Source organism: Notamacropus eugenii, chromosome 4 (assembly GCF_028372415.1).
Source record: "Notamacropus eugenii isolate mMacEug1 chromosome 4, mMacEug1.pri_v2, whole genome shotgun sequence".
NCBI classification, from domain to species: Eukaryota; Metazoa; Chordata; class Mammalia; order Diprotodontia; family Macropodidae; genus Notamacropus; species Notamacropus eugenii.
The window spans coordinates 33,732,819-33,750,733 of record NC_092875.1 but is presented as its reverse complement, the minus strand read 5'-3'; the positions used below and the strand labels follow the sequence as shown (position 1 = coordinate 33,750,733).

Here is a 17,915-nt window from a genome sequence, read left to right as displayed (position 1 = left end):
TGACAGAAGCCCCTGCTCTTTGCTGGGTACTGATGATACACAAGCAAAGAGGCAAGCTGGCCCTGACTTCAGGGTGCTTCTAGTTTGAAATGGGCTGCAAATGTGGGAGCAATAGAGGAGAACAGACAAAGAGTTACGAGATGTTTGAGGAGGGAGAGGGAAGGTTTTTTGCAGGTTGTGCTCTGAAGGAAAGGAATTACTTCAAGGAAAGGTAATCTGATGAATGGTAGGAAGATTCTAGAGGGCAGACTATGAATGGGTACCAGGTGAGTTCCCCCTTCTCCTAGAGCCTAGCTGGGAGGGGAATCAGGCAGAGGAGAATAGGCCACCCAGATGGTTTGGAGCCAGATTACATGAACCTTAAATTCTAGGGTCTGGAATACATGCTTGATTTGCTAGACAGTGGGTGGCCACTAAAATTTTGAGTGGAGGAATGACATTCATAGAGGCACAGCCTCAGACATAAAGGTGTCAAATAAAATCAGCTTTGCTGTATTTTTCACTTTGCCTGATGTTAACCTGTGACTCATACAGGATCATAGAACTGGGGCTGATAGGCCATCTAGTTCAACCCCCTCATTTGACAAAAGAGGGGACTGAGGCTGGGAGGGGAAGTGACTTGCCCGTGGTCACGGAGTTACTGGTACGTAGGATTGGAACCCAGGTCATTAGAACTCCAGGACCAACATTTTCATGGTTACATGGTTAAATAGTATATGGTCTTTCAAAATCAAGGCTTCTAAAATGAGATTTGAAATTCTCCCCTTGACTGGGCAAGAATAATTTCTCATATCTCAGTTGATAAAAACATGTATACATACTGCTGGACACGTAGGTTTGTAATCAACAGTTTCTGATTTTGTTATTCCTTTTGTTATTTCTGAGTGTTTTTGGGTCTCTTTGCAATTAGTACTGTTTAATATAACACCATGTTCGCTAGTAATTAATAGATGATACTAGAAAATGGATCAGAAGTTTATACGGAAAGACTGGCATGAGGGAAGGTCATGAGAATGGACAGGCATTGGCAGTTAGGAGTGGGGAAAGAGGACGATTTAATTTCACTTGTGCCTCTAGTTGGAAGAAATCATTTAAGCTTCCTGGGCCTCAGTTTCCTCCTCTGTAAAATGAGGGATTGGATTGGACAGCACAGGAGCTCCCTTTGGCTCTAAGTCCACCCTGGCAGGACCCTCGTGTTGGCTTTTGATTCTTGTTCCCTCTTCTCAATTTATTGATCAACAAGTATTTAGGGAGGTGGGAATACCTCCTTTGGTATTCCAATAGGTGGGTAGGTATACTTATCCTTGGCTTTGGAGTCATGACCTAGGCTCAAACCCCACCTCTGATGCTTAATAACTTGTGTGTCTTTGGGTAAGTTGTTACCTTCTCTGGGTCTCATTTTCTTCCTGTGTCAGATGAGGTTGGGCTGGATGACCTTCCCAGCTCTAGATCTGTGAACTGGCAGCCTGGGCACAATTGAGCAATTAGTTAAAAAGCCCACCACTGCAGCACACTCTTGTGTGCCCCCACCCCATTTCTGAGATGTTAGCTAGCTTATTTGCTAAATGACGATAGTTGCGTTTTTCTTGGTCCCTAATAATATATGTCCATTTTAAATGCTGTCTTTTGGAGACAGTGTCCAACTTTGTGGGAGTGGGGTGGGGTGGGGGGGAAGCTCTACCTTGAAGCACAATTAAATACTTTTGCTTATGAGGCTCTCTGGGTACATCCACATTTTAGGTTAATGTTGCTCTTCTCTTTCCTCCCATAACTTCAGATAACAGTTAACTTTAGCAGCTGCCTCATTGAGGGGCAATTTAAACACATAGCCACGCTTCCGTCCCCTACATCTGACTGTCTGCTGCCACATCCTCCTAGAGTAAACCGTCTCCAGTTGTCACCTCTGCTTCCTCATCTGACTCTCAGCTCTGCTACCCAATTGCTCCACCAGGTCCTAGTGATCTCTTTGAAAAAAACAATAACATGGTTTTGTTGATTTTTTTTTTTTTTTTTTGCTTCTCAATCTCAGTCATGTTTGGATATGGTGCCCCTCCTCAGCCCCCAGTCATCAGGAAGGCCAGCCTTGATCCTGCTCTCTGTGCCAAGGAGAGAGCTGCTTCCTCCTTTCTTTTTCTGAGGACAAAGATTGGTCCTTCTCCTGACCCAGTGTTGGGCAGTGTTCTTTTCATTTACGTGATTGTTATTCTGCAGTCATTATGCATGGGTCCTCCCGGTTCTGCTGACTTCACTCAGTATTAGTTCATGTTGTTTCTATTGCTTTCATGTACCATCATTTCATGTAGCCATTTTGTAATTGATGGGCACTCACTTTGTCTCCAATTTTTTGCTACCACAAAAAGTGCTGCTCAGAATATATTGGTGCTTATTGGGCTTCTGTCTTTTATTTCCTTGGCATACATGCCCAGGAATGAGGTCTGTGGCTCAAAGGGCTAATGGTCTTTGAATTGCAAATTCCATTGTTTGTTTGTTTTTTTTCCAATCCTCATCCTCCGTAATCTTCCTGCAACTTTTGATGCTGTTGAACCCTTTTCTTGGATGCCGTCTTGCTTGGGTTTTTATGACACTTACATCACATGGATTTCCTCTTGCCTATCTGACTAGTCTATTTCCAGTCTCCTTTGCTGACTCATCATCTCTGTTCTGCCCACTCTGGGTGACTGTATGCTAGGGTTCTCTCTTGGGTCCTCTTCTTCCTTTCTTTATGTCTTGGTGATCTCATTAGATCCCATGGGTTCAACTGATAATCTCTCTGAAGCTGACTTCCATATAATATAATAATTTTTGTCTCTACTGGAGTCACCAGTTTCCTGATGCATATCTGTACTGGATTTCCATACGTTTCTCAAATGTGTCCAAAGCAGAACTCATTAACTCTTAGAATTATTCCAAATTTTAATTTTTAAAATTCTAATTTAAATTTAAAATTCTTAAATGCCAAATAAAATGAGCATTTCCATATGTATAGTAGATCAGAAGGAGAGGATTGTCTTTGAAACTTGTCACCCTGTTGTGTAGAACTCTAATAACAGTTGCTTTTTAAAAAGTTTATAAAAAATTCAATGTGCAACTTTCCAAGCTGTCCTACTTTTCTATATGTCCTCCTGAACTTCTTTCATTTGTCTTCTTTACCTTTAAAGCTACTTCAGGGATCTTTCTTTTTTGGCAACTCTATCCAAAGCCCGTTCTTTGCTCCTTCTACTACCATCCTTCCCCAAATTGGGGTGGGGGGGAGAAAGTGAAAACCCTATAGCAAATATGTAAACCAAGGAAAACAAATTCCCATGTTGACCGTGTCCAAAGATTTCTGTCTCATTCTGTACCTTGAGTACATAACTTCTCTGTTAGAAGGTGACTAGTATGTACTATGGAATTGTGTTGGTTGTTGCACTGGTTAAAGTTCCTAAGTTTCCAGGAGTACCTCATTACCTTTTCCTCCAAGCCCACTCTTACTTATTTCCCCATTTCTATTGAGGGCACCACTGTTTTTCCAGTGACCAGCATCTGCAACATTAGAGTCATCCTCAAGACATAGAATTACTGAATTTGAGGGTTGAAAGGAACCTCATTGGCCATTTAATCCAATCCCTTCACTACAGGAATCCCCACAATAATATATTTGTCAAGTAGTGAGTAGTTCAACTTCTGCTTGAAGACCTCCAAGGAGAGGGCTTACCACCTCTACTAGGCCATTTCCCTTTGGGACATTGTTAGGAAGTTTTTCCAGATATCAAACTGAAATTGCAGCTTATGCCCAATGTTCTTGTGCTTTATTCCCAAGTGGAACAAGTCTAGTCTGTCCTCCACAGACAGCTCTTCAAATATTTGAAGACAGCTATCATGTTCTCTTGAGTCCATGCCCAGTTCTTTCAACCAGTCTTCACGACAGGGACACCAGACCTTTGGCCATCCTGGTTCCCCTGCTCTGGACACTCTTCAGTTTACTATGTCCTTTTGAAACCATGGCACCTAGACTGAACGCAATGCTGTACATGAGGGTTGCTGAGGGCAGAGTGCAGAGGGGTTGGCACTTCCCTCTCCCTCCCTGGAAGCCCTGCCCCTCTTAAAGCAGCCCAAGATGGCATTTGGCTGCCACCTGATGCTGCTGACTCAATGAGCTGGCAGTTCACTAGAGGCCCAGATTTTTTTTCAGAACAACTGCTGTTCTGAATCTTGTCCTTGTGAAGTTGATTTGTGTGTGTGTGTCCTAGTGCAAGACTTTACATTTATCCTTATTGAAATTCATCTTAGATTCAGTCCAGTGCTCTAGGCCTGGAGATTCTTAACTTGGGGTCCCTGAACTTGTACTACACCCCCTCCATATATGTATATAAACCCACAAATTTGTATATGATTTATTTACACGTATGTATATTATATATATGAGTTTTATATATATATGTATATACACATATATACATTTTGTGTTTTAGTTTTAAGTTTAACTGGTTTCCTTTGTAATCTTATGTATTTTATGTTATTCATTTAAAAACATACTGAGAATGGGGTCCAGACTGCCAAATGGCACTATGGCACAAAAATGGTTAATAACCTCTTCTTTATCCTGAAAGAATGTTTTTGGATCTTGACCGTGTTGTCTAGGTCTTTCTTGTCTTTGTTGCCTATCACAGCGCCTGGCACATGAGCACTTAATATGTGGTTGTTGACGAGTATAGGCATGTTAGTCTCTTCTTTTTTCTTTAATGATGGATACATTTTGTTTGGCCCAGAAATCCTTTCCCAAGAAACAATTCCTTCCCTTTCCCTTGCTTTCTGCCCCCTGACCCACAGATCTGGGGCCTGTCCTTAAAAAAAAAGCAGAAAGGCTAAATCATGTGATTGCCAATGACAGTTTATGCAGTCTTTTCTTAAAAGCTTTATAAATAGGCCACAATACACCATTATCTCTTGCTTGCTGTGCGTGTGTGTGTGTGTGTGTGTGTGAGAGAGAGAGAGAGAGAGAGAGGAGAGAGAGAGAGAGCGCATGTGGGAGGGAACTCATTTTAAATTCTGTTTATGGGTTGGATTAGATGGCCTTTGATGTCCCATTGCAGCTCCCAGATCTTGTGATTATGTCATTTTATAAAGTATATCTGCTCTAGAACTAGTTCTGAACCGTGTAATACAGTGGAAGGAGCTCTGGATTGAGAGGCAGAGGACCTGGGTTTGAGTTTCAGCTCTGCCATTTACTCCCTGTGTGATCTTGGACAAGTTATTGAAATGAAATACTGCAGATGTTGTTTTGGATGGCAACATAGTGTGGCAAAAACATTTTCTAAATATCCATGGGTTAGAGATGAATGCCTCACAGTAACTTCAAAAGTTTGAAGACAGCAATCATGTTCTTAGTTATTTTTTGCAAGTAAAATAATCAAATAATCACAGAGTTTCTGACATCACTATAAAAAATTATTTGGAAAAGTTATCAAAAGGAATCATGGCTTTTAAGCATATGGTGCATTTAAAATTATGTCTGAAATGTGAAGAATACATGTCAAATAACAAGAATGAACTTTGTAGAAAAATGATAATTAAGTCTTCTCACTAGTGACTTAGACTGAATTTAAATCGATGTGACATGAATTAAATCCAGGCCAGCCCCTGTGAGTTAGCTCTATAGACTACCTTGCCACCACCATTAAACTTATATGGACATCAATTCCTTCATCAATAATCAGGCCCTTAAAAATTTCCTGAGTCAGTGGCAGAGAGGCCTCTAACCTGAGCCTTACCATTTACAGTTATTTCTCCTTCCCCAGCCAAATGAAAGCTTCTGCCTTCCCCCACTACTTTTGGCCAGTCTTTTGTTGGCATGCCCATCACATGGGCCTCTGCTAGGCCTGGTTATGGGAGATGCTTTTCTATTTTGTCTTTCATTGCAGCACTTCTTCACCTTTGTGGCAATGGCTAGCCTTGTTATTTTGGTCACCTCATTTATGAAGCCCTTTGTGTACCAGTGACAGCACAGTTAACTGTGGCATTCTTGTGTAGCTTTGTCATGTTGATAATTGGCTAAAAATGGAATCTGGCTGTGACTGGGGGCTCCTCTTTTTTTCTTCTTTTTTCTTTTGGACTTGCTTATATGAAGAACAATACTGGCCTTCTCTGAACTGGGGCTTTCCATGGAAAATTGAGGGAAAAAAATAAGGCCATTATGGGTCTGGAAACAAAACTTCTTTTGGGGAATTTTGGTTCTCCATTCTTTCCCTTACCCTATCAGGACACCCCACTGCTGGCCAAGGGAGGGAGAAGCTGCATTGTTCTAAACGTGTCTATACCGTGTGGTGTATTTCAGCCAGTTTTCAAGGGTGGGAGTAGGGGATGGGAATTGTTGCACCACCCAAAAGTAGATTTGTTCTGGTTAACCACCAAATGAGAGTTTATGTTTGGGGATAAAGAGGAAAATGGTGTGAAGCACCCTCAGTGTTGCACTTGTGTAATAGGAGATGAGAGAAGTCACTGAAGACTTTTTCCTTTGTGATCTGAGCTTGGGTGAGACAATGGAATTGTTTTTTGCCTTATAGAAATGAATGGCATTCTTCTGTCCTTGTGGGTTGTTATACCATGCTAGATCAGGAAAATTAGAGAATCACTGGGTACATCTCTTGCTCCAGGGTAACAATGGCAGCTCAGGTTGATTATAGTATTGAATATAGATCTCAGAGGTTATTTCATCAGATTTCTTGATTTTTTTTTCAATTTAAATTTTAGTTTTTTTAGATTAATAAAAATTTATATTCTCTTCTTCTCTGCCCCCACACCATAGGGAAAAAAAAAACAACCCAAACTCTTGTGACAAATGTTATATAATCAAGTAAAAGAAATTCTGGCATTGATGTCCATTTTGCACCCTGAATCTATCACCTGGTGGATAGCATGTTCCATTATGGGCTTTCTGGAGTTCTGATTGGTTGTTGATGAAAGTTTCGTCTTTTCTATATTGTCCTCCTGGCTCAGCTCACTTTACTCTTCATCAGTTCATCCAAGTTTTTTTTTTTCTAGGTCTCCTTGACATTGTCCTCTGTTATTTCTTATAACATAGTAGCATTTTACTACATTCACATAGCATCATGTGTTCAATCAAAACCCAATTAATGAGTATCCCCACAGTTTCTGGTTTTTTGCCACTATAAAAAGAGCTGCTCTAAAGGTTTGTATGCATGAGTATTTTTCTTCTTTCTTTGATCACTTTGGGGTATAGGCTTAGTAGTGTTATCACTGGTATGTGTAGTGTAGTCAAATTGTGAGTATAATTTCCAAATTATATTTTATACATATATATATATATATATAATAAATTATATATTTTCCAGAATGGCTGAACCATTTCAAAGCTCCACTAACAGGGTGTTAATATATCTAATATTCCCATAGCTCTTTCAACATTTATCATTTTTCCTTTTTGTCATCTTTACCAATCTGGTGAATATGAAGTGACTCAAACCTCCAGGAAGTTTAAGTACTTTAGGATCGTTGGCTCATAGATGTAGAGCAGAAGAGACACCAGCAGCCTTTCATTCTACATTTAAGGAAACTGTGGTCCAGCAAGGTAAGGTGACTTGACTGAGGTCACAAAGGTAGTAAATGTCAGAGGTGAGATTTGAACATTATACATTTGGCAAAGCACTTTCTCCAGAAGTGCTTTGTAAATCGTGCACTGTTATAGGAGTAGTTTTTATTAATAACCCTGTGAGGTAGATGGTATAAGTATTATTATCTTTGAGAGTTGAAGGGCACAGATGGATCTATACTCTTAACATCCCCAACAGGTGATTGACCAGTCCTGCTTGAAGACTGCCAAGGAAGAGGAGCCCATCACTTTTCCAGACAGCCCCTTCTACTTAGGGACAGTTCTCACTGTTAGGAAGTTTTCCCTTGAGCTGAAATTGGCTTCTTTTCAATTTCTATCCATTGCTTCTGGTTTTGGGGGCCAAATGGAAAAAGCCTAGTTCATCCTTCCTGTGACATCCCTGCTGATATTCAGAGAAGCTATTATGTCCTGCCTTGTGTCTTCTCCAGGCTAAGCAGATCCAGTTCTTTCAACCAGTCTTTATGACAGGAGCTTGACTTTTGGCCATCCTGGTTGCCCTGCTTTGGGGACCCTCCAGCTTACCAACATCCCTTTTAAGCCACGGCACCCAGAATAGACAGTGCTCCAGACGAGGTTTGCTAAGGACAGAGTGTACTGGGACAAGTGCTTCCTTCTTCCTGGAGGCTCTGTCCCTCTTAGAGAAGCCCAAGATGAGTTTAGCACCTTACACAGCTGACTTGGTCAACTTACACTTTAGAACAATCTCTGTCTGTCTATTCATCCCCAATCTTATCTTTGTGAAATTGAGGTTTTTTTGTGTGTGTGCTCAAGTATAAGACTTTACATTTATTTCTGTTGAATTTCATCTTATTAGATTTAGCCCAGTTCTGTCCTTTTGCATCCTGACTTTTTAATTTATTGTTAATTATCCCTCCCATCTTCGTGTCATCTGAAAATCTGACAAGCATACCATCTAAGTTTTTGTCTGAGACATTGGCAGAAGTGTTAAGCAGCCCAGGGCTGGCTAAATTCATGCAGATCAGTTGACTACTCCACTGGAGACCTCTTGGTATATTGACTTTGAATCATTAAAAACTGCCCTTTGAGTCTGACCATCAACCGTGTTGCAGTCTATCTGACTGATTCTTGTCTCCTCCAGAGACTTTGACCAAAACTGTGATAGAGTTGAGGTAAATTCTCTCCAGTCAATCAAAAAACACTTAGGAAGCACCTACTATGTTCCAGGCACTGTGCAGAGGAATAAAGCAATGTACTATGGCATGAGCACATGGCTGAATCAGGATGTGGCCCAGCCAGGACTTGAACCCAGAGTTTCAGATTCTGCGCAGTGTTCTTCTCATTGTACTTTACAGCCTCTTTAAAAGTACCTTCATTCCTAGTTCTGTAACCTCTCCTGGACTTCACAAAGCTGCATAGGACTAGTGGGACCTATGAAAGGTTATTTCCTATTAGATTATTTTTATTTATCTTTCCATAATGTTTTCTTTTTTCTTGTATTGATTTTTGTGGGAGGCCTGTCCTGCTGGTCTGTAAAGCAGTGGGTAGAGCCAGCTCCTGCCTCCAGGTTGAACCCTGGCTGTTTGCCTGGGCCTTGGAGCTCATTTTCTCCTTGAACAGGGTCCAGGCTGTGGATGGTACTGAATGGCAGTAATGGAGTAGAAGGGTCTGGCACAATGCCACCGGCAGTGTGGTGCTGGCCCCTTGTTGGTCTTATGGGCAAAAGTGAATTGTCTGCCTCTAAAGAGAAGGGCTTTATTTTCTTGGTCTTTGGAGTGTGAGTGGCCTCACTGAAGGAGCGCTAACTGGGGACAACAAGCACTGAGTTCTTTTCTCCTGCCCCAGATGCCTTGTGGGGGACTTGGAAACACTGAGGTGTGACAAAGTTTGAGCTCAGCTGGCTGCCACCTGGAAATAATACTCTAGAGAATTGGAATGCCATTTTTAATGGTCATTAAAAGTTGAATTCTAGTCCTGAACTAAGTGAGTGTCTGATTTATTTGGAGCATAACCTCTCAGGCCTGGGTTTGGGGTTATCTTGTGGTTATTAATATTGTCAACCAATAAGTATTTATTGAGTGCCTGCTATGTGTAAACTACTGTGCAGGACATAGTAAAGCAGAAAATGTCCTTACCCTAATGGAGTTGGCAGTTTACTTGGGGAGACATTGAACAAGATGCAGTTAGGGTGTGTGAGGGTGTGTGAGGGTGTGTGAGGGTGTGTGTGTGTGTGTGTGTGTGTGTGTGTGTAGAGATTATCATGTGCTGGGATGATAAGGGAAGGTGAGGAAGTTTGCATGGAGAGTATGGGAGATTTGTTGAGGTCCACTCAGCTCCATAGCACTTTTTGCATCTGTCTCTTTCCTTTCATTCACATAGCCTCTATTCCTGATACTTAGCATAGCCTTGTTAGCTATCCACAGGAGGTGCTTAAGAAATTTATTTTAACTTGAATTTGTTGGGATAATCATAACCATGAATTATATTTCTCTAGAGCTTTGTGGTTTATAAAACACTTTCCCCACAATAACCCTTGAAATCTGTATTTTTACCCTCATTTTACAGATGAAGAAACAGACTTAGGGAGGAGGGATAGTGAGCAGACAAACAGAAGTGGGAGTCATTTGGATAGCGGCAGATTGGAAGTGCACTGGTTCAGTCAGTGAACATTTACTAAGCCCCGACTTACCGACTTGTGTGCTGGGCACTAGGCCTGGGGATTTTTTAACAAAGTAAAAACTCAGACAGTCTCTGGTTAAGCAGCTTACCTTGTACTAGGGGGAACAGCATGTTAGTAGGTAAGACAATCCAACATAAATCCAAAATAGATATAATTTTGGTGTGGGAGGCATTATCAACAAGGGGAATCAGAATAGGAGGAGATGGCCCTTCAGATTAGCTTTGAAGGGAGCTCAGGATTCTAAGAGGTGTGGATGAAGAGTGAGAGCATTCCAGTCCCGGGCACAGCCTCGGGAAAGACCTGGAGGAGGGAGATGGAGTGCTGTGGGTGGGGAACAGGAGGTCAGCCTGTGTGACTGGAATCTAAAGTGTGGAAGGGGGAGCAGTATGAGATCAGTCTGAAAAGACTGCATAAAGCCAGATGGTGAAGGGCTGATAAGTTTCAGGCAGAGGAGTTAGCGTTTTGTCAGTGGGGAGCTTCCTGAGCAGTGGACAGCCATGGTTGAATCTGTACTCAAGGCCTATCAGTTTGGCAGCTGTTTGGAGGATGCACTGGATAGGGGAGAGATGAAGGAGCAGGAGATAATTAGGAGGCTATTGTAATGTCCAGGTGAGAAGTGATGAGGGTCTGAATGAGGCGAGGAGAGGATGGATGCAAAAAATATTGTAGAGATTGAATGGACAAAACTTGACAACTCATAGGACTTGGGGATCGAAGGATAGTATGGTTTAGGGGTGACTGAGCTTTGGAACTTGGGTCATTAGAAGGGTGGTGGTATCCTCCACAGAAATGGAGGAGGATGAGATGTGGGAGAGATAATGAGTTTTGTTTTAGATACAACTTAAGTTTGAAATACCTATGGGCTATGTAGTTGGAGATATCTGCTGCGCACATGGTGATAGAGGGATTGAGGTTCAGAGAGACGTTAAGGCTGGATGTGCAGATTTGGAAGTCATCTGCATAGAGATCATAATTGAGCTCAGGTAACTGGTGAAATGACTGAGAGAACATAGAGAGGGAAAAGAAGGCCTTGTTCAAAGACTGGGGGACCCTCATGGCTAGAGGGCACAGCATGAATGATAACCCAGCAAAGGAGCAGGAGAAGAACCAGGGTCTCTAGAGCTGTGTCATGAACATCGAAAGAGAAGAAAGTATTGAGGAACAGGGTTTGGCCAGTGATGTCACTTGCTTCCGAGGACCAAGAAAAATTTCCAGGATTTAATAATTAAGAAATTATTAGTAACCATGGAGCAGAGTTTCTGTTGAGTGCTGTTGGAACACCCAGATTGGAAGGGCTTGAGAAGTGAGAGAGAAGAGAGGAAGTATGTTACACTGTGTTTGTAGAAGAGCACAGACTACCTTTTTTTCTCTACGGGTTCCATTGTGGAAGAAAGGGAAGAGAGATATAGGATGAGGTGTAAGGTGATGAGGACAAGTGAAAGGTTTTTTTCCTTCTTTTTCCTCTATTTGTTCCTTTTCCAATGTATGAAAGTGGCCTTAGCAGGCTTTTCTCTTCATTTCTCAATCACTTGTTTTCCAGGTCTCTTTTGGGGGCCCCTGCTGTGAACTGTTCTGGACACCTCGTTTGTAGCTCTTGAGAGTATTCCACGTGGACCATTTCTTCTTCCACCCAAAAACTTAACTTCTAGTTTTTATAATTCTGTTTGTCATGAGGCCCCTTCTTCATCCAGGAGGCCCATTGTGTCTGAGAATCCCTTTTGGTAATTCTTGATGACATTCAGTTAGTTGCATCATTTTAGTGTTTACCTGGTGCCTCTTCTAAAGAAGCACCCTTTGCATCTTCTTCCTGTATTTCCTTTGCTTTTTCAGACTTTTCCATTGAGGTCTGTTTTGTTTGCAGTTTTTGTCAAAATCTTCTGTCTTTGCAAAAAGAATTGTTGGGCTGCTTGTTGAGGATTTTGTGCTAGAGGGGCCAGGATGAGGTGGAGAGGTCTAGTAATACCTCTTGGGTCTAGTAGTAGCAAGTGTTTGGGGCCCTGGGTCAGCTCTGGCACCACTAAGCCCGCCTGAGGAGGAAGAGGGGACATTGACCTTGGCATCCGAGTGTTCCTGAGGGTTTCCTTTGTGGGGGCTTTTGGTGCTGCCTGTCAGCTTCTTCCTGTTTTTCAAGTAGAGGTTGTTGTTTTGTTTTTTTTTTTTAAGATCTGAGATACTATCTTGCAAATCTTTCATTTTGCAGTGACTTCAACCTACTTTTCTTTTTATTGGTTGTTTTTTTTTTAAACATTTTGCTTCTATTTCTTTCCCCTCCCTAGTCCCTTGAGCCATTTTTGGTAACAAAGTAACAAAAAGAGGGAGAAAAAAAGCAGTTTAGCAAAATTAACCCCTACACTGTCCAGTTTTGACAGCATATATGGTATCCCCAGCCCATAGTTTTCTACTCCTGCAATGAAGGGAGGCAGTTGTATTTCCTGAGCTCTTCTTTGGAGTCCAACTTGGTCATTGTGATTATATAACATGCAGTTTTATTGTTCTTTCTGTTTACATTATTGTAGTCAATTTTGTATGTTGTATGTATGTTTTCTTGGTTCTTATTTTACTTTGTGTCAGTTCATATAAGTCTTCCCAGTCTTCTCCGAATTTGCTTTTAATATTCCATTGATGTACCCCAATTTGTTTGGCTATTCCTTAGTCAATCGCTGTTCACTTTTCCTCACAGTTCTTCATGACCACAAAAAGTGCAGCTGTGAATATTTTGACGTATATGAGATCTATCTTTCTGTCTTTGACCTCCTGAGGATAAATGACTAGCAGTGGGATCTCAGGATCAGAGTATGGAGATTTTAGTCACTTTTTGAACACGATTCCACTTTGGTTTTAACCAGTGTATAACTCAACACACAATGTTTGAGTAAGTGTACCTTGCTTCCTACAGCTCCTCCAACATTGATTATTTGCATTTTTTTCATCATTGCCAGTTTATGGGGTATGAAGTAAACCTTAGAATTGTTTTGATTTGCATTTTTCTTAGTAGTGATTTGAAACAATCTTTCAGATGGGTAATGGTTTACTATTCTTCTTTTGAGAATTTTTTATTCTTTGGCCATTCATCCTTGGAGAATGGCTCTTGGTCTTATATTTTTATGTTAATTTCCTATCTGATGTTAGTCACTTATATTTGATGAAAGGATTTTTTCTCTCAGTTAGCAGTGTCCCTTATTAAGCTAGCTAGTTTCCCTTATTAATCTGCGTATTTTGTCTGATTGAAATTATCTATTTTATCTTTTGTGATCCTCCTATCCCTTGTTGGGTTAAGAGTTCCCTCTCTGTCTATAGTAGTAAAAGGTTCTAGATCCCTGTTGTCTTTTAGTTTTTCTATGATGCACCCTTTAACATTCAGGTTGCGTATTCATTTTGAGCTTTTTGTTTAAGGTCCAAGATACTGGTCTCAGCTCATTTTTCCCAAACTGCTTTCCTTTAAGAAGTGGCATTAAAGACATGCTACAGAATAATTATACATGTATATTTAATTATATACATATATGCATAATTACATATGTATAATTAGTAAAAGGAGTTGGGCTAGTCATATAGAAAGATCATGAACAGGCCTGTGTGTGATACTGATATCCATGTAATGGTAACAGATCTAGAGGAGCTTTCAATGTGTTGGGTGGCTTCGCAGGGTGGGATCTATGGAAAGACATGGATGAGAGTCACAAGAGGAGTTGTTATGGTTGCAATTTACTTCATTGGAAAGGGGATTCTACTCACACCTGGAAGCTCATGGATATTCAGAAACATTTCAGTATGAAGAATCATGCTTTCTCTGTCCTTAATTGATATCATACAGATGTGGTCAAGGCTTGCAGCACCTCAGCTGTTTGTATCATACTTGAATTGGGATAATGTTGGTTGAGAAATCCCTTAAAAGTTCATTTAGTTCATAACAAAGTGGCCTCCTGAGTTAGCATTATTACATATCTCTTTTACGTTGAACATTGTCACAGACATTATCAATTTATCGTTGAATTACATTCAATGATAAATTATAATTAAGTCATAGCTAGGACCTACATAGTGGTTTAAATGTTTGCAAAGTATTTTACGCACTGTGTCATTTGATCCTCACAATAACCTTCTGAACTATGTGCAGTTATTAACCACATTTTACAGATGAGGAAACTGAGGCAGAGAAAGGTTAAATGACTTAAGTGATCCAGGATCATCCAGCTAGTAAATGTCTGAGGGAGGATTTGAAATTAGATCCTTCTACATTATTGCCACTTCTGTAAATTAAGGCTGACATAAGTTGGACCTACTTAGTATGCCATAAATTTTTCTTTCCATTCCCATTTGGGGTATTTATGAAGGAAGTTCTCTTGCTGAAAGTTTCTGACTCTAATGGATTAATATTCAAGAGGTGATACATTTTCATGGTAGATTTCTTTGTTTATGTTTTGGTCAATGACTTATCAGTTACTTATACTCCCTCTGATAGTGTGGGAAATATGGTTTAAAATCCCCTTCTTTTTTTTTTCTCTCTAAGATGGTTTCACCCAAATATCACTGGAGTAGAAGCAGAAAATTTACTGCTGACACGAGGCGTTGATGGCAGCTTCTTGGCCAGGCCCAGTAAGAGTAATCCGGGAGACTTCACACTTTCTGTTAGGTAAGTTGAATGGAGATCTGTATCCAGGAAGGACCTCAGGGGCCGTCTAGTTTGACACTCTCCTTTTATCCATGAAAGTGGAGAGACAGAGTCAGGATTGAACCCAAATCCTTCAACTCCAAAGCTGATGATAACGCACATCAGAAGAGGGAACTTTGCTAGGAAATGGTTATGGAGTCTTGAGTAGTAATGAGATCAGGCCTCAACAATTTACTGCCTTTGAATATTAACTAAAATATTTTGGAAGCTTCACTGCCTGTCTCTTTTGAAGAGTAAGCAGGAACATTGGTCCAAAGGCTGAACTTGTGCATCCTGCTTGGGAGGTGTGGGGATTCTGCTTCTGCATTTAACAGAAAGGTCAGAGTACTCCTCCAGTTACTCTTCTCCTCCTCCTCCCCCACTGAGATGCCACTTCTTGGTAACAACCAGAAACAGTTCAAGTCAGTAAACTGTGCAAGTGACTACTAAGCTCTGGGGAAATGAAGGAAATGAATAATAAATTAAAGTTCTGCAAATATGTTCTTGATCCTAGCCTTGTTGGAACCTGGTTTATTTAATAATAATCTTAATGAGGAGGAAGATGAGGATGATAATGGCTAGCATTTATGTAGCACTTGTTGTGTGCCAGACACTGTGCTTGGTGCTTTATAAATGCTAGCTCATTTTATCCTAACAACCGTGAGAGGCAGGTGCTATTGTTATACCCATTTTACAGATGAGGCAGAATTTAAGTAACTTGCCCAAGGTCACACAATTAGTAAGTGTCTGATGCCAGATTTGAACTCAAGATTTCCTAACTCCAGTGCTCTATTCATTGAGCCCCCTAGCTACCTCTGTTATTGTAGTTTTTCTGTTTCCATTGAAGCTTAATTATGTTTTATTTAAATGGAAACCATCCACTATTTCATCAGAGTGTGGAGGTGACCTTGGATTCTGAATGGTCAGAAGAGTTTGCTATCTCCTGTATCAGTAAGCACCCCAACATACACAGGGGAGCCTGTTCCCATAGGTTCTTTGATCTGCTTCTTGAAAAGGAAAGGCAGCTTTTGAGGGGTTAACAATCACTTTAATCAAGCACAGGTATCAGAGAAAATAAAAATAAAAATTTCAGAGAAATCAAAAATCAACAGATAGCGCTTCCAAACTGCCTGACCATTAACATCTGGGTTTTTGAAAGGGGGGAAGGGCTGCTTAGCAGCTTCCCAGACTCTCCTCTGGCGCACAAACCTTCTTCCAAAAATTAAACCCCAAAGTAAAACCTCACCCTCAGAGTGTTTATACATTTTTTAGAGCCAGAAGTCATGACTGCCTGACCCAGTGTCTCAATAAAAAAACAAAAGGTACTTGGGACCCTCCTACAGAACAACTCCCCTAATCAAGCTTCCCTCAGTGGGCAGGCCTGTCCATGGAGGGGGAAGATCTTCTTTAATCTCATTCAAATAGAGGTATTTTACTACTTGCTTATACTACAACAAAACCTGGAAAAGATCCTACTTAGCTTGGCCTCCCATCTCCTACCAAGCTAGAAAAGCCATTAGGCATGTGGTCGTGGACTGATCGTCCAATATGTCTCCAGCCTCTTCAAGCTTGGAAGGCTTCTTTATCACTTTGGCTACAGGGAGATGAATCTTTTTGACCACAGCAACTCTTTTTTAAATAAGTTTTTATTTATTTCTTTAAATATCTCCCAGTTATATGTAGAACAAAATTTTGTATACATTCACTTTAAAAAACTTTGAGTTCTAAATTCTCTTGGCTCTCCCTTACCTCCTGAGAAAGCAATATGATAGCAATTATACAAGTGAAGTCATACAAAATATATTTCTACATTAGCTATGTTGTAAAACATCCTGAAACCCAAGAAAAATAAAAGTTAAAAAAGTTTTCTTCAATCTTTACTTAGAGTTCATGAGTTTTCTCTCTGGAGGTGGATAGCATTTTTTATCATGTCTCCTTTGGAATTATTTTGGATCATTTTCTTGGTCAGAGTAGCTAAGTCATTTATAATTGATCATCATTACAATATTGCTGTTACTGGTACAATGTCCTCCTAATTTGGCACACTTCACTTTGCATTGGTTCATATAAGTCTTCCCAGGTTTTTCTAAAACCATCCTGCTTGTCATTTCTTATAACACAATAGTACTCCATCACAATCCAGTACCATAACTCGTTCATCCATTCCCCAGTTGATGGGCATCCCCTTGATTTCCAAATCTTTGCCACCACAAAAAGAGCTGCTAGAAATATTTTTGTGCAAATAAGTCCTTTTCCTTTTTCTTTGATCTCTTTGAGGTCAGACCTAGTAGTGGGATCATTGGGTCAAAGGGTATGCAGTTTTATAGCCCTTTGGGCATTGTTCCAAATTTTTCTCCAGAATGATTTGACTAGTTTACAATTCCACTATCAGTGCATTAGTGTCCCAATTTTTCACATCCCCTCTAGCAGTTGTTATTTTCCTTTTCTGTCATGTTAGCTAATCTGACCTCCCAAGTTGTAGAGGGATTGAGATGTGTGTCAGTGAAGGGGAGGGCATGTCTCCATCCATGAAATCTCAGAGCCTTGAAGTGATGAAGTTTTGAATGAAAAATTAGCTGTGGTTGATGCCTCCTCCCTTGGAGGATCTCCAGGGCTGAACTGAATGCTCATTCTACTTTTAGCTTATTTGTTGATGGTTTATTTTTAAAAAGAAAGAGTCAAAAGTAAGTAAAAGATATTTGATGGCAAGGTGTATTCTTGCCCAAGGGTTTTTTTTTAAAGATAATTTCTTGAGAATTAAAATTGGCCTTTACCTCCTTCATACTATTCTGAATGACAGAAATTTTCACAAATATTATTGGCTTATCATCAAGACTTCTAATAAGGCTTTGTGACTCTTTGGTGGAGTGTGAAGAATTTGGTAAGGATTTCATTTTTAACTCTCCCCTAATTTTGCTGACCTAATTTTTTCTGAAGGTGATCATCCTGAAAAATTAGAATAGTCAGACTTTGATTTAGCCAAGGAAGAATTTACTTAGACCTTTCTTTGTTCATTA

General features: G+C 40.4%; 1 protein-coding gene across 2 annotated transcripts in view; it reads left to right on the top strand.

The window, feature by feature from the left end:
- PTPN11 (protein tyrosine phosphatase non-receptor type 11) overlaps positions 1-17,915 on the top strand; it is a 65,310-nt gene that overhangs the window by 6,501 nt on the left and 40,894 nt on the right. For both annotated transcript variants that reach the window (XM_072600401.1, XM_072600402.1), the window contains exon 2: positions 14,758-14,880. In XM_072600401.1, coding sequence (XP_072456502.1) covers positions 14,758-14,880 — 123 coding nt within the window. The remainder of the gene's footprint in view (positions 1-14,757; positions 14,881-17,915) is intronic.